We start from the raw sequence: 15,256 nt of genomic DNA, 5'->3' as shown, positions 1-15,256 counted from the left end.
CAGTACTTGAACTCATATCTTCTTGGCTCCTAGGCAATTCTCCATGCCTCACTGACAAAATCGCATACATGTTCTTAGAAAATCTAGACAAATTAAATACCAGGTAGTTTCAGAGAGGAGGCACTAGGAGTCTGAGGTGATGGGAGGAGGGAACATCAGGAAAAGCCTCAGAGAAGACCTTTGAAGAAAGCCAGGGATTGTAAGCATTAGTGAGGAGAGAGTACATTACAGAAATGAGTCACAGACTAGTGTGATAACTATCTGAGGGAATATACTTTGACTAAGCACCAGACCCAGATATTAACACAAAACAAAACAAATGAAAAAACAAAACAAAACAAAACCTTACTCTTTACCTGGTAGCAACTTACTTGGTTTTTATTGACCTGCCCTTAGATGAGTCTGGTCAGTTATAGCCTAAAGAACTTTCAATCTGTCCTAACTAGAAAGACTTTCTAGTCCTTGTACCTTAGTCCACAGGTAAGCCTGAAGAATTGAAATTTACAAATTGGTAACAGAAGGAATTACCATGAGCTTGGTAAGCAAGAGAACAATGAACACACCCAGAACAGATAACAACTGGGCTCAGAAGAAGGTGGAGACAAGGCACCTAGCTAAGGTAATGTGCCCAGCATAACGACATGATGTTCAAGAGAGATGACGTGTCTGGTGAAGAGCAGAGCTGTCATCCTTGGTGAATGGCATGATGCCATCACCAGACAAGGTGGGCCATCCGGCAGTGCGAAAGGTGTGAGTTGCCGTGGCCACAGAAGCCTCTTATCATGTGTGCTGTTGTTACATGGGTATCTTGAATATACACTGTCACACAAATGCTCTAGCTACTTATATTCCCTGGGTATGTCCCTCGTGGGTATTTCCTGGTCACACGTTCTCTCTGCATGTGTGCCTCCTCTCATTGGTTGTGTGGTACCCTTTGGTGGATGTAGGCTATTTGTACATGGGGAGAGCTTTTCTTTTCACTATATTTGCTATATTGCCAATTAAATGCCATTTTATTTGGAATTAATTTGTCCTCTGGCCTGCTGGTAAAATTATATACATTGTTGGGAGCTTGTGAATCATGTTTTCAGTGCTAACTCAGAGAGTGCTGTACACCTGGATTAGATTTGAGGTGGGGGCCCCAATGTGAAAGGGGATGGCCTAGGTGTTACATTTAAATGAAGACACAGATTTTGCTGCTTAATTTGGTATCCCCTGACTTATCAGAAATAATTGAGATTTTTAGGGTTCTAGTTAGCGGACATTTTATTCAATTTCATATAGAGACATAAAGATTCTTTAGACGATTAGCAAGTGAAAAATATTAATGATTAATTAATAAATTAGACACTTTTTTTTCTTTGGGGGAAAATAATGTGGATCTAATTCTAGCTGTGGTACAATGGAAAGAACGCTGAATTAGGAGTCGAAGAAATTAGTTTCAAATCGTAGCTCACTTTTCTCATCTGTAAAATGGAGGCATCCAAATAAATGACATCCCAGTTCCTTTTCAGCTCTACCTCTTACGATACGATGAGTCTCTGATCACCTTGGAAAATATCACTTGTTTAACCTATTACTGCTCTAGTATATGAAACAGTGGGACAGAGTAGTTCAGTCACCCGATAGGACAAGACCTAGGAATTCTAAAAATATTTCTATGGCAGATTTAAATGATAGAGCCTGTGGTATTTCAGCACTCACAGTTTGGAACTCAACAGCACAATGGCAGGCACACAGCAGGTGCTCAATACATAGTTGATGATTACAAACTGAAAATATTACACTCTGCAATAAATCATCTCATTACACCAAGACAAGCTATTTCAGGCTTAGGAAAACAAGTTATATAGCAATGCCATAATTTTTCATTTATAATGAAGTGATGATTTTTTTAAATTGAAAAATATCTTTAGGAAAACTTGGAAATAGTGGAAATTATGATTTAGGGCCAGTTCATATCTAGCAGTATAATAGTCAAAAATATTTACGCAGTTTCTCAGGAATTTTCATTGCCTCATACTTAATGGGGATGGGGGTGGGGATGGGAATAAACTTAAATACCTCGTGAGGGCATGATTGAGTTTATTTCAATCCTTTAATAGATCAGGAATCTCACTGGAAGGAATACTTCCTCCACAAGCACAGAGGCATTCTCGTTCTTATTCATATCTCTCCATACTCAATGCTTTGAAAGCCTTCAGTTTTTAACAAAACTTTGGCAGAATGCTTATAGTAAAGTCCTCTAAAATTATTATTTTAATGCCTATTGACAAACAATATAAGGTTCATTAAAAAACACACATGCTGTTCATCCAGTATCCCTCAGTCTCACTACATGATGAGGCCCATCTCTTTTCCCAGTTATACATGTTCTGGAAAATATATAGTATACTGCTTCTTACTCTAATGTGTTAGAAATGGAAATAAACTTGGGGGCAATATGGTATAGTGTTATTGTTTTGTTCTTTTCACCATGTATCCTTACATAGTCTTAGTGCTTAGTATAGTGCTTGGCACACGGTAGGTACTTAATACTTTTTTGTTTTTAAATCCTCTATATTTCCAATGTGTCCCTCCCTCTTCCCCTCTCAGAAAGCTGTCTCTTGCAAGAGAGAAGAAAAAAAGAGAAGGAAAACAAAGTTTGGCAAAACAAATAGATGAGTCAATTCTGAAATTACATGCAGTGTGGTTCCACATCCCTAATTCCTGACCCCTGAAAAGAAGGAAGGTGTGCTCTCACATATCTTCTTTAGGTCACGCTTGGTCATCATATTTTCCCAGCTTCCAACTGTTCTGTTGTTCTTTCAGTTGCATTATTGTAATTTTGTTTTCCTGGTCTACTCAAGCAAGGGTGAGGAACGATCAAGAAAATCAAATCACCACCTCTCACTTGAAGCACTTGATAAGATGCTAAGCCCTGTTCCCTTACCTGAGATGTGAAGACTGCCTTGAATCAATCAGTCAACAGCTTTAGACTAAGTGTCATTGATCAATTAAGAAGTCCTTGATGATCACAGGATGAAATGGAGTGAGATTGCTCAGGAAGTCTGTTAGCATTTGTTATGAAACTTGGTGATGCCCTAGAAGGCTTTTATAAAATCAAGAAGCTAGTTGAGAATATAGGATTTGTGTGTCTGCCAGTATAAAGGACAGTCCTTCCAGGTAAGGCCCTAAGAAGGAATTGCTGGGGGAGAGGGAAAAGGGAGAGAGAGAAGGAGATGGGGAGAAGAACATCATCCTCAGCTTTTGTCTCCTCCACAATCCACTGGACCAGACGAATATCTTGTGAACTTCAGAGGGTTATGAATTTGGAGGCTTCCCACAGCAGTCCTGGAAGCACCCCTGAAATAACTAATATGGTGTCTGATTTGAGAACTAAGGACAAACTAGACAGACTGAATACAAGCAACTTCAATTCTATAAGGAGTCCAATAGAGGAGAGATATTAGACCTAAGAGGAACTTCACAAACACCCCAAAAAAGGGACAAAGGGATTTCCAGTATACTAGACTTGACATATAATGCTTTCTGAGCATTTTTAGCCCACTTTCCCCTGGATTCATTATGTCATAGACTTTTGGTGGGATGTTTTATACCAACTCTTCTTTACCACCTCAGTAAAACCTCCCTTTCTAAAAGCTATTTAAATCTAGCTAATTGATACTAACATAATCATCAGAAAAGCAAACTGTTGGGGGCTCATGAACTTAAAAAGACAGAATCCTGAGGGGAGATGTGGCAGCCAGGCTTTGGAGACTCAGTCAGTCAGGAGGTTCAGAGTGAGAAGGGTAGTTTCAGAGCAAGTGCTACAGTATCTTTTATTTTAGCTTATTTGGATCTTCTTTTCCTTCTTTTTATTCATCTTATGTGCCATTTCTGACAGTATGACACTACTTCACAACTTATTTAGTGACTCAGCCAATGAGTATATACTTTTGTTTATAGTTCTTTGCTACTATAAAAAGTGTTTCTACAAGTATTTTTTGGTGTCTATGGGGCCTTTTTAAAATCATTGATTGCTCTGGGATATATGCCTTGAATTCTAAGGTTTATTGGAATACAACTGTGCATACAAAGTTTTGGTAACCACATCCTAGATCCCATTATGAACCACCAGAAGGTCCCAACCAAAGCTGGTACCAAGCAGGACTTGGACCTCCTTTTTCCCCCACTGTAGGGCACCACAGACTCTATGAGGGATGCTTGAAGGGTCTAGCTAAAACCAAGCAAGACTGCCTTTCCCCTCATCTACTTCTCATTTTCCTGCTAATCATCCCTTCCCTGCTCCTGGCCTGACACTGACCCCCACATTCCCACCTTTGCCAAAGAGAACTTGGAACCCTCTCTATGGTGGGCTCATTTTTGTGAGAATTTTTTAAGGCTAAGACTGGCAAAGGAAGATAAAGGAACCAAAATGGACATAAATGGACAAACAAAATGGCAGACACTTGAATGAGTCCTAAGGACTTCTGGGCCTTGCCGAATCTTGGGAACTCTGAACCTTTCTATTATACCAGTAGCTGAATTTACGAAGATATATATTGCCTTCCCCAGTTAAATTGTGTCTTCATTTTTTATTTGAATCCCTAGTCCTTAGCACATTGTTTGGCATATAATAAGCACTTTATAAATACTTTTTCATTTATTCATTCATTCCTTCATCATTCAGGGCCTGAGTATTCCCCTTCAATATGAAGAATACTTTTTTTTTTCAACAAGTTTTCTATTCTAGCATGGAAATAGAATTTTTAGAGAAATACATCAAAAATAGGATCATAGGCCTTTAGAGCTGAAAGGATATCTAAAAAACCTCTAAGTTGAAAAGCTGGTAATTCCTTGATTTGCCTTAATGACAATTTCATCTTTCAAAAGTTAGAGAAGCCAAAATGAAATGCTATTCTGTATCTGATGATTTTCACCAACCAGGAGAAACTGGTTTACTAGGGTAGAAATGATGGGAACCTAGTGAGCCAGTAATTACTCCTTCTGAAAATTTATGACAGAGGCAAGGAAAGTTGGGAATAGTCTGAAATATGTCCTAGATTTGTGGAAAAGAGATGAGAGGATTCAGAGAACAGACAGGTAGGACTGTAAGAACTAATATTCTATAGGGGAAGTCTGCTCCAAAGGGATGAGAAGTTCTAAAGACTTGTATCTCAAGATACAAAGGGAAAGAATCCTGGTAAGAAAACAAGAGTTATCTAAAGAGACTTATTGGATACACCAGGATCTCATCAACCAATTTAGTTTTATAAACACATATATAAAATAGAAGGAAGGCACATAACTAAGGGTGAATAGAAAGGCTGTGAGAAAAGTGTCAGGATTTTTAAGGTTAAGACTGGCAAAGGAAGCTAAAGGTAATAAAATGGGGTGCTGTTTTTTTAAAGCAACATTGGATCAAAGAATCAAAGAAGGGATGGCAAGCCAAAGATGCCTGATGAACAGAAGGAAGAATTGCTCAAGTTTTATTTTGCTTCTATTTTCTCTTCTAAGGGGAATTATCTTTGGACAGGGAGAGCAAAAATGATAAATATGAAGCTGATACTCAAGATAACTAAGAAGAAAGAGAACATGGAGCTGCCAAGGATGACTTCAAAGTCATCTAACCCAGATGAATTACATGCTAGAGTACTGAAAGAAATGGCCAATGGTATTGCAGAGTCATTGTCCATGATCTTTGACAGTTTGGAAAGGTAGTGTGGGACCAAATGTTCTAATGTTCAAAAAAAGGAAGAAAATTGTCTGCAAACTATAGGCTGGTAAGCTTGACTGCAATTCCTTGCAAAATTCTAGAACACATCATTTAAAGGAAGGCCAGTGAATGTATAAAAAAAATGAAGTAATCACCAAAAGTCAGTGTTACCCCCTTTAGATTATGCCACTTTAACCCAGTGAACCCATGCTAGTCATATGCCCTGAGGAAGAATGATAAAAAAAAGAAAGGTCCCAAATACACCAAAACATGGCTAGCAACACATCACTTTGAATTGGAGCAAAGAAGTGGAAATAAAGTAGATGTGAAATTCTAATGACTAAGGTTCCCCACCCCTATCCTCCAAGGATATGAAAAGACATTTGTTTCTTTGCAGAGGTGGTGGATCATGGCTGTGTGTGGGATATTGATTATATTGCCAGATTTTTCAATGTGTTAGATAGTTTTGCTGTGAACTGCTTTCCCCCTCCTTCCATGTCATTCTGTTAAACTGTACAACTGAGCACTTTATGTGAAGGGGAAGGATATATTGGGATAAGGTGACATAAAAGCACACCATTATCAATAAAATGTATTAAAAATAGAAGAGGTCATATCAGACTAAACACTTCTTTTCTGACAGAAGTATTAGATTGATAGAACAGAAGAATGCGATAGCTATAATTCATGTAAATTTTAGCAAAGCATTTGAGTGTCCCATGCTATTGTGGAAAAGATGGAGGGACGTACTAGACAATAGCACAGTTAGATATATTTGGAACTGGTTAAATGGCCAGACTCAAAGAATAGTCATTAATGATTCGATGTCAAATTGGAAGGTCTCTGTATTTTGACTCTGTACTATTTAATATTTTTTTTTATCAACTTTATTACATACTGAGATGGCAGAGGTGAGGATAGCTATTCTCAATGACTGGGTCAGGATTCAAAAAGACTTTTATTCTAGACCAGGGTTCTTAACTTGGAGGCTGTGAACTGCTTTTTTTTTTTTTTTGGTTTGTTTTTGATAACTGCATTTCAATATAATTGGTTTTGTTTGTAATACTAAAGCATCTACAGTGTGTCAGGTACTGTGCTAAGTGCTAGAGATACAAAAACAAAAGTGAAATGATCCCTGCCCTCAAGTGACTTACACTCTATTAAAGAAGTAACATGTACATCTATCAGTAAAAACAAAATACAGAGACTAAACAAGATAATTTTGTGGGGACGTCACTGATATCTGGGAGATTGAGTGGTTTCACGTAAAAGGTAGCAAATTAAATTAAGTTTTGAAGGAACCAAGGGATTCTAAAAGGTAGAGAAGGTGAGGAGGGAGGGCTTTTCAAGAAATGCGGGGGGCGGGGCAGGGGAAGAAACCGGACTAAGACCCAGCAGCAAAAAAAAAGTGTAGTGTCATATATGAAGATGTCAACTGGGTGAAGCCCACCCCTCAAAATGCAGAGGTGTCCAAGCTGAGTTGAAAGCAGAAGTTTTATTAGGAGGAAAATCAGACACTAGTGCTGAGGTATCCCAGTACAAAGTACAGAGGAGCCCCAAGCCCAGGAGAAGCAGGGGAGATTCATGCTTGAAAACCACAAAAGGGAGGTTTAGGGAAGGGTTGGGAAAAAGAATGAACAATCTTTCCCAGGAACAGGTGGGAAACAGAAACAGGATGTTTTGCAGGAGCAGTTGACTACAAGTCTGGTTTGGGCTGGGGGGGAAGGGGGGAGACAACTCAGCAAGGTCAGCCAGTGAACACCAGCAGAGGGGTCTGGGAGTGAGCAAGATTTTGGCTCATTGAAAGCTCCTGATTGGCTCCTTTCAGCAAACAGGCTTATTGTGTTTGGTGCACCAGCCTGGTAAGGTAGCTAATAGAAAACAGACATATCAATCTCAGGAATACTGCCACATTGTCCCCCTTCTCACCCAACTCCAGTCAAGGAGGCTGCAGGGCCCACTTTTGACCAAGGAGGCATGATCTGTTGCTACCTGGTGTGGCTTCGCCTTGCACAAATCTAACAAGATGAGAGGTTGCTAGTTTTTGCTAGAGCTTAAAGCGAATCCTTGAGGGGCTACTGGGTTACATCCCCTCCCTTAAAAATGGGGAAGGCAGAAAGTAAGAAGAATAAAAAAAGGGGGGGCCGTGACAGAATTAGCAGGGTCCAACCTGACTGGATCATAGAGTGTGTGAAGGGTAGAAATGTATGCTAAAGCTGACAAGGTAGGTTAGGGCTGGGTTGTAAAAACTTTAGATGTCACAGAGATGGACTGCTATTTGATATTAGGGATGAATGGAGATAATTGACCAGATTGACATGATCAGAAGGTCACTAACAATTCTATAATCTTAAGTAAGTTTACTTCACTTCTTGGAGTACTTCAGGTCTTTCATTTGTAAAATGAAGGTTGGACCAAATAATCTTCAAATCTCCTCCATCTCTAAATCCTATGAATTTTCAACTTCAGATCCATTATCAATAAAATGAAAAGGGCTGGATCAGACAGCCTCTAAAAATTCTTAATAGGATTGAAATTCTGTGAATCACAGGTATTCCATCATTGAACCACTGTTCCACTGATATCTGACATTCTTTGTCATCCAATCTTTTCAGAAGGTTGCTTTTAATATTTATCGAGCATCACATATATGAGGTATCACTTTTTTTCCTTTAAAGATAAATTATGTGATCATGTAAGGGGTGTCATATCTAGAAATTTGAACTTATGTGTACAAGGTTATTTTGTTTTATCTCTGAGGCCTAAGAATTGGCTGGAAGATTGTGAATTAAACACATTTAAGTAACTCTTTTACGTTTACAAAGTCTCTCTCCTTTTCCCCTCCCCCATGACCTTATAAATTAAGCAGTATATTAACAACTTCATTTTATTGAAAACTGAGGTTCAAAAAAGTTAACTGATTGACTTTCTATGGTAATTAAGTATCAAGAACCAGAATCTGAACCCAGAGCCCCACTGAGTTCTTTCTACCATATCATGCTGCATTTAACATTAAAACATGAAAGACATGATTAAACTTAAATCTATGATTTCATTTCACAAGTATCAAAAAAGATACAACTGAAAAAGCTTATAGATGCAAAGTTTATGTCAAAAAACAGTTTATTGAAATGAGTGTATGTTTATATTTATACATAAAAATATTTCAAGCTTGATGCTGAAAACTACTATAATATTGCTGTTTGGTTAGTCAGTTAAATTACTTTTTTCTCTTCTACTTTACATACTTACAACATATTTTAGCAATGATCTATATTTTCAAAATATTTCTGTGTAAGTAGGAGGAAACGATTGTCTTTTCCAGATGAAAACATTTTCTGACCTGGAGTCATTCATAAATTGTGAAATACTAATTTTATGTACAAAATAAAAAGAAAAATTTACCTTTTCCCCTTAAAGATTCCCACCCTCAACTTCCAATCAAACAGAAACCAGGCATAATCAACCCATACCATTATTTATAAGGGCTTAAAGAAGTAAGGTGGCAGTGGATAATCTCAGGCCTTTAAGACTCATAAGTTCTATATCAGCCACATAATTCCTTTGAAAATTAACAACAGTTATAAGCAGTGAAACCTATTTCTTATTTTAACAATGTGTACAGTTGAAAATAAATACACAGAATGTTTCAAAACAAAATCTTCTGGAACACTTAAAGCAATGGTTTCCCAGGAAACCATGCTTAAGCCCCTGGCATTTCAGAGACCACTGCAGCTCAAAGATGAAGTTTTCTTTTCCGTCAGCTGTTATCCAAGTCTTCATTCTATAAGTATCTTCTAAGCTAATTGTTTCTCTCTTTCAAACAAGTGACACGACTTGACATTCCATTACAGTGACAGCAAAACTCAGTTTCATTTTCTCCAGTACTAGAAAAAATTAAAAATAAACAAAAGAGGGAAAGCACTTAGTTTAAATGTTCATATGCAATTATGAGATGTGAGGTTTAGAGTTCTAAAGCATGTGTTCAGGCACATGAGGTCTTTGTAGGTCTTTAATGCAACAATTCCAATTTGTATTACACACACAACCCTCCCTGAAAAGACTGAATTTACTATGGCATATTAGCTGGCATGCATGAGCTACTTTTAAAATGCCTGAGCTCTGCTATATGATGACAAATAATTGACATCTTTTTTTGCTGCGGTAGAAAAATGTTAGCACTGAAGCTAAAGAATTTGCTAGCTTCATGAGTGTTTATCAACTAAATAAGGAAATGAAGGAAGCAGCCAGCCTTAATTTTCATATCTTTTATATACCAAGTTGATACCTCAGTACTTATGTTTGTTGAACTAAAATGAAGTAGCAGTTCATAAGGAAAAGACCTGGGAGTTCTGTGCCCTGTAAACCAGTAAAAAAATAATGAATAACTTTCCAGGGAGAAGAAGCAACTAGTCTGTATCATAAGAAGAACCATCTTGTCCTGGACCCTATTTCAATTTTCATTTCCTTGGAAAAATTGGAGGGGGACACCTCTCCAGCCATTACTTTCCTCTACCCTTCCAAATCAGGCCTATGGCATAGATGGTATAGCACATGACCAGGGGCGTTCAGCTAGGGATCAGAGTATGGTTTGAAGGCACCTGCCTTCCCTTTCCACCCAGAAACATGTTGCTGAGAAAAATGGAGAGACTTGAAAAATGATCATTACAATTTTTATGTGAAACAGAAAAACTTCCAGTGTGGTCTCTCAGGAATGGGTGTTCTTGGCCCTGTGATCTTTATTAGTGACTTGGATAAAAGCATGGATGGCATGCTTATCAAACTTGCATATCAATTAAATTAATTAATCAATATTACAAGCTTATGTGGCAGAAACTGTGTGAGACGCTGGGATTATAAATATAATGAATGAACAATCTCTACTCCCAAGGATATGCCATTCTGACAGGGAAGACAAGTCCATATACAGATATACACTGAATAAATAGAAAAATGAATAAGAGTAGTTGGGGAGGGGAAGGTGGGTATCAGGTAAAACTATGTCAAAGGTGATGGTGAAACTGCATTTTGAAGGGGGAAGGATTTTAGGAGGCTGAAGTGAGAAAAAAGAATATTCCAGGCAAAGATTGTGGCCAGTGCAAAGGCAGAGAGACTGGGAAATGGACTATTACGTATAAAGAACAGAAATGAGTCATTTCTCAGTCATGTCCAACTCTTCACGACTCCATTTGAGATTTTCTTGGCAAAGATACTGAAGTGGTGTGCCATTTCCTTCTCCAGCTCATTTTACAGATGAGGAAACTGAGGCTTAAGTGATTTGCCCAGGGTCACAAAGCTGGTATATGAGGCCAAATTTGAACTCGGGAAGATGAGTCTTCCTGACTTCAATCCCAGCACTCTATCCACTGCCCCATCTAGCTGCCCTTTGAGAGAGGGAGTAACACACAATAAAACAGAAAACATAATTTGGGGAAAGGTTGTGAAGGGCTTCAAAAGATAAGAGGAGTTCCTATTTTATTTTAAAAAGTCATAGTGAACCCTAGAGTTTACTGAGTGACATGGTCTGATTTGCACTTCAAGAAAATTATCTTGGCACCAGTTTGAAGAATAGGCTACAGTTAGGAGAGAATGATCAGGGAGAACAATAAGGAGACATCAAAATGATCTAGACAAAATGATGCACAGTAGGGACTGCTAGCTAACAAACTAGATGAAGAAAAGAGAGAGAGAGAGAGAGAGAGAGCGAGTGTGTGCGCGCGCGTGTGCTAAGGACCAAGCCCTTTGGCAGTCTGGTGAAGCCCATGGATCCTTCAGAAAGTTGTTTTTTTTTTTTTAATAATTGAAGAAAATGATAAATTTCTGTTAGAGGTTAGTGGAAATGAAAATGTATTTTTTCCCTCATCTAAGTTCATTACTCTTTGGAGTCAAAACCCCTGACCAGACAATAATAAAGACATAAAAAGATCTTGACAGTCTAGAACACTTTAAAGTACAACTTCGTTAGTACCAGATGGTATAGAAAGTATGGCTAGATAACAATTCATTAAAAAAAAAAGTCCCGGGATTTTAGTGTAACGTAAGTATAGTCAAATTTATGACATCATGGAATGAGTCGAGAGAAACATGGCATCCAGGAATAAGGATATGATAGTTCCACTATATAATGCTATGGTCAGACTACACTGAGAGTTTTGCTTCAGTTTCAGATGCTGTATTTTAGAAAGAACATTGTTAAGTTGTAGAGCATCAAGAATGGCAAAACATCTTGAGTTCATGTTACATGAGTATTGACTGAAGGAATAGGGGAATGTTTAGATTTAAGAGAAGACTTAAGAGGGATAGGATAACTAAAGCATCCTGTTAAGAAGAAGAGTGAACAGACTGGGTCTGCTTAGCCCCAGAAGACAGAACAAGAAGCAATGGGAAGAAACTGAAAACAGACAAATTTAGGCCTGATGAACAAAAACTTTCCCATATTTAAAGCTATTAAAAGTCGATTGGGGCAGCTAAGTGGCTCAGTTGATAGAGTGCAGGGCCTGCAGACAGGGAGACACTCATCTTCCTGAGTTCAAATCTGGCCCCAGAAACTTACTAGCTGTGTGCCCTAGGCAAGTCACTTAACAGTGTTTGCTTCAGTTTTTTATCTGTAAAATGAGCTGGGGAAGGAAATGGCAAACCACTCCAGTATCTTTGCCAAGAAAACTACAAATGGGTCACAGAGAGTCAGATGTGACAGAAAAATGACTGAACAACAACAAAAGTGGAATGAGTTGTATTAGGATATAATGTTTCCTCTCACTAGACATTTTCAACCGAAGGTTGTGTGATTACTTGTTGGTTCTATTGCAAACGGGATACTTACTCAAGCATGAATTGAACTTTACTAGAACAGTGATTATAGTTCCCTCCAATTTGGAAACTCTGTGATTCCACCAAACCCCCCCTTCAAAAATAACAATAATAATAATTATAATGATAGCTAATATTTATATAGTGCTTACTATGTGCCAGGTCCTGTGCTAAGTGCTTTATAATTATATTTCATTTGATCCTCACAACAACCTTGGAAAGTAGTTGGTATTATTTCCGTTTTACAGATGAGGAAACTTGAGGCAAACAGAGGTTAAGTGACTTGCCCAGGGTTACACAACTAGAAAGTATCTGAGCATGATTTGAACTCAGGTCCTCTGACTCCACTCCATTACTTTGCTTCCCTGATTCTGGAGAGTCTTAGCCTATAAATACTGTTTATACTGGGGACTGTAAATATAGGAATTCATTTCATGGATATATTTGGTTAATTTTCTGATACACATTTTACATGTTTCCTTTCCAATAAAAACAGATTGGGGAAAAAAGCAACAGAAAGAAAATAAATAAATACTTGGCAGTTTTAGGGCATTACAAATTCAATATGAGCCATTGATAGATAGTGTGATGTAGCATGACTGCCAGAAGTAAAAACTTACATTGCACTAAAAGAAGTATGGAATGTCAGAGAGCAAAACTAGTTTGGACCAGTGGGTAAAAGGCCTCACATTTTGGCCCAAGTTCATCTGTTTGAAATTCGTCTTAATTTTTTAGCAGAAAAAATTTCAAATCTTTTTCCAGTTACAAGGTTTTATTTGGAATTATAAAAAATGTTAATTGTAGAACTTTATCAGATAATGTATTTGTATTTATCAGAAGTTGTAAAATCACTATAGAATAATTTTAAATTATAGTCCATTAAGAAAATACCTTTTAACAAAAAATAATTTGCAACATTTTCCTGTCCATCAAATATGAAGATGATACCATTAGTTTATCACTATTAATACATGCATTTTAGTACTTCTATAGTTGAGGATAGGAATCTACATGTAACCTTTTTTTTTTTTCAGTCTCCAAAAGTGACAGCTAATTTTGAGATATTTAATAGGCGCTGACGGTGAAATTTTGTGTTAAATATTGTTTTATTTTCATTAATGCTTTAATAACCAAATAAGAGAAAACCTGCTCAGAGGTCAGCAACATCAGCAACTCATCTCCTCTCTCCCACAATCTTCCTCTTCTCTCCTTTGATCCTCTCAGTGGAAGGTCTCTATTCATATTTGACTAAAACAATGGAGGCCTTTTACTGAGAGCTCCATTCCCTCCCTTTCTCACACCAGCAACAGCATCTTGTGTTATCTCTTCCTTCTCAACAATTCTTGGTGAAGAGGTGGCCTTTCCTTCCATTTTCTCCAAACAGACTGTTCCCCTAGTATCTATGTCTATCTCTACTATCCTTAAAAAAACAAAAAACAAAAAAACAAACAAACAAAAAAACAACCTCTATATATTCTTATATCTCTTCTCTTCACCTCTTTGCAGCTAAATTCCCTTGAAAAAGCCATCTATGGTTAGCACCTCCTATTCTAAATCCTCTGCAATCTGGTTTCCAACTCAATTGTTCAATTGAAAGTGTTCTCTCCAAAGTTATCAATTGTTAATTCTTTGCCAAATCACATAGTCTTCTCTCAATACCCAAACATCTTGACCTCTCTGAAGCATTTGATGCTCACCCCCAGGCTTTTGTGACATTGCTCTCTTTTGGATTTTCTTATAACAATCTGACTGTTCCTTCTTAATTTCCATAGTCACTAACTATGGATATATGCCAAGGCTCTGTCCTGGTCTTCTCTTTATTTCTCGTTTGATCTCATCTACATATTCAACCTACCATTTCTTGAGCTAGTCCCATACCACAAATTGTCTGTTGGAAATTTCCAATGGATATCCTGGAAACATTTCAAACTCAAAATATCCAAACTGAACTCATTATGTCTCCCATAAAACCCATAAAAAAGCTCTTCTGAACCTTCCCTTTAATATTGAGGATGCCATCACCTCTAGTGACCCAGGTTCATCATCTCAGCATTATTCTCTCCTCCTTATTTTCACATCAGTCAGGTAACAAATATTTATTAAGTGCCTAATGTGAGTCAAACAATGTACTAAGTGTTGGGGTTACAAAAAGAGGCAAAAGACAGTCCTTGACCTCAAGGAGCTCACAATCCAATGGGGGAGACAATAAACAAATAAATATGTACCAGCAAGGTATATTCGGGATGAACAGGGAATTATTAAAAGATGAAAGGTGCTAGAATTGAGAGGTTGGGAAAGGCTTCCTACAGAAGAAGTGATTTTAGTTGGGATTTAAAGGAAGCTAGGAAAGCCAGTAAGTGGAGATAAGGTGGAAGAGCATTCCAGGCATCGGAGATAAAGAAAATGTCTATAGATGAGAGAGTGTTTTCTTTGTGGAACAGTCAGGAGGCTACTGTCACTGGTTCAAAGAGTTGTAGGAGGTGGGGGTTAGGGGGAAAAGATGAGGAGTTCTGTTTTTAAATTATCTTAATGGACATCCAATTTGAGATGCCTGAGAGCATCTGGTAATGTGTGATTGAAAGTCAGTAGAGAGTTTAGAGCAGGATAGGCAGATTTGAGAATAGTCAACACAGATATGGTAATTAAATCTACAGGAGCTGATAAGATCACCAAGTGAAGTAGTATAGAGGGAGAAGAGAAGAGGCCCAGGACAGAACCTATAGTTTTAGGGAGTGATCTGGAGGAGGA

At 37.8% G+C, this 15,256-nt stretch overlaps 1 protein-coding gene across 1 annotated transcript in view; it reads right to left on the bottom strand.

Annotated features, from left to right (window-relative positions):
- Positions 1-8,803: 8,803 nt before the first annotated feature.
- Positions 8,804-15,256, bottom strand: part of PIK3C3 (phosphatidylinositol 3-kinase catalytic subunit type 3) — a 184,911-nt gene continuing 178,458 nt past the window's right edge. Inside the window, exon 25 of the mRNA XM_027869092.1 lies at positions 8,804-9,585. Within this exon, the coding sequence (XP_027724893.1) occupies positions 9,571-9,585 (15 nt within the window). The 3' untranslated portion in view covers positions 8,804-9,570. The remainder of the gene's footprint in view (positions 9,586-15,256) is intronic.

This window comes from Vombatus ursinus, unplaced genomic scaffold (genome assembly GCF_900497805.2).
Source record: "Vombatus ursinus unplaced genomic scaffold, bare-nosed wombat genome assembly UNPS02014791.1, whole genome shotgun sequence".
Lineage (NCBI taxonomy): Eukaryota > Metazoa > Chordata > Mammalia > Diprotodontia > Vombatidae > Vombatus > Vombatus ursinus.
This window is presented reverse-complemented; position numbering and strand designations above follow the sequence as displayed.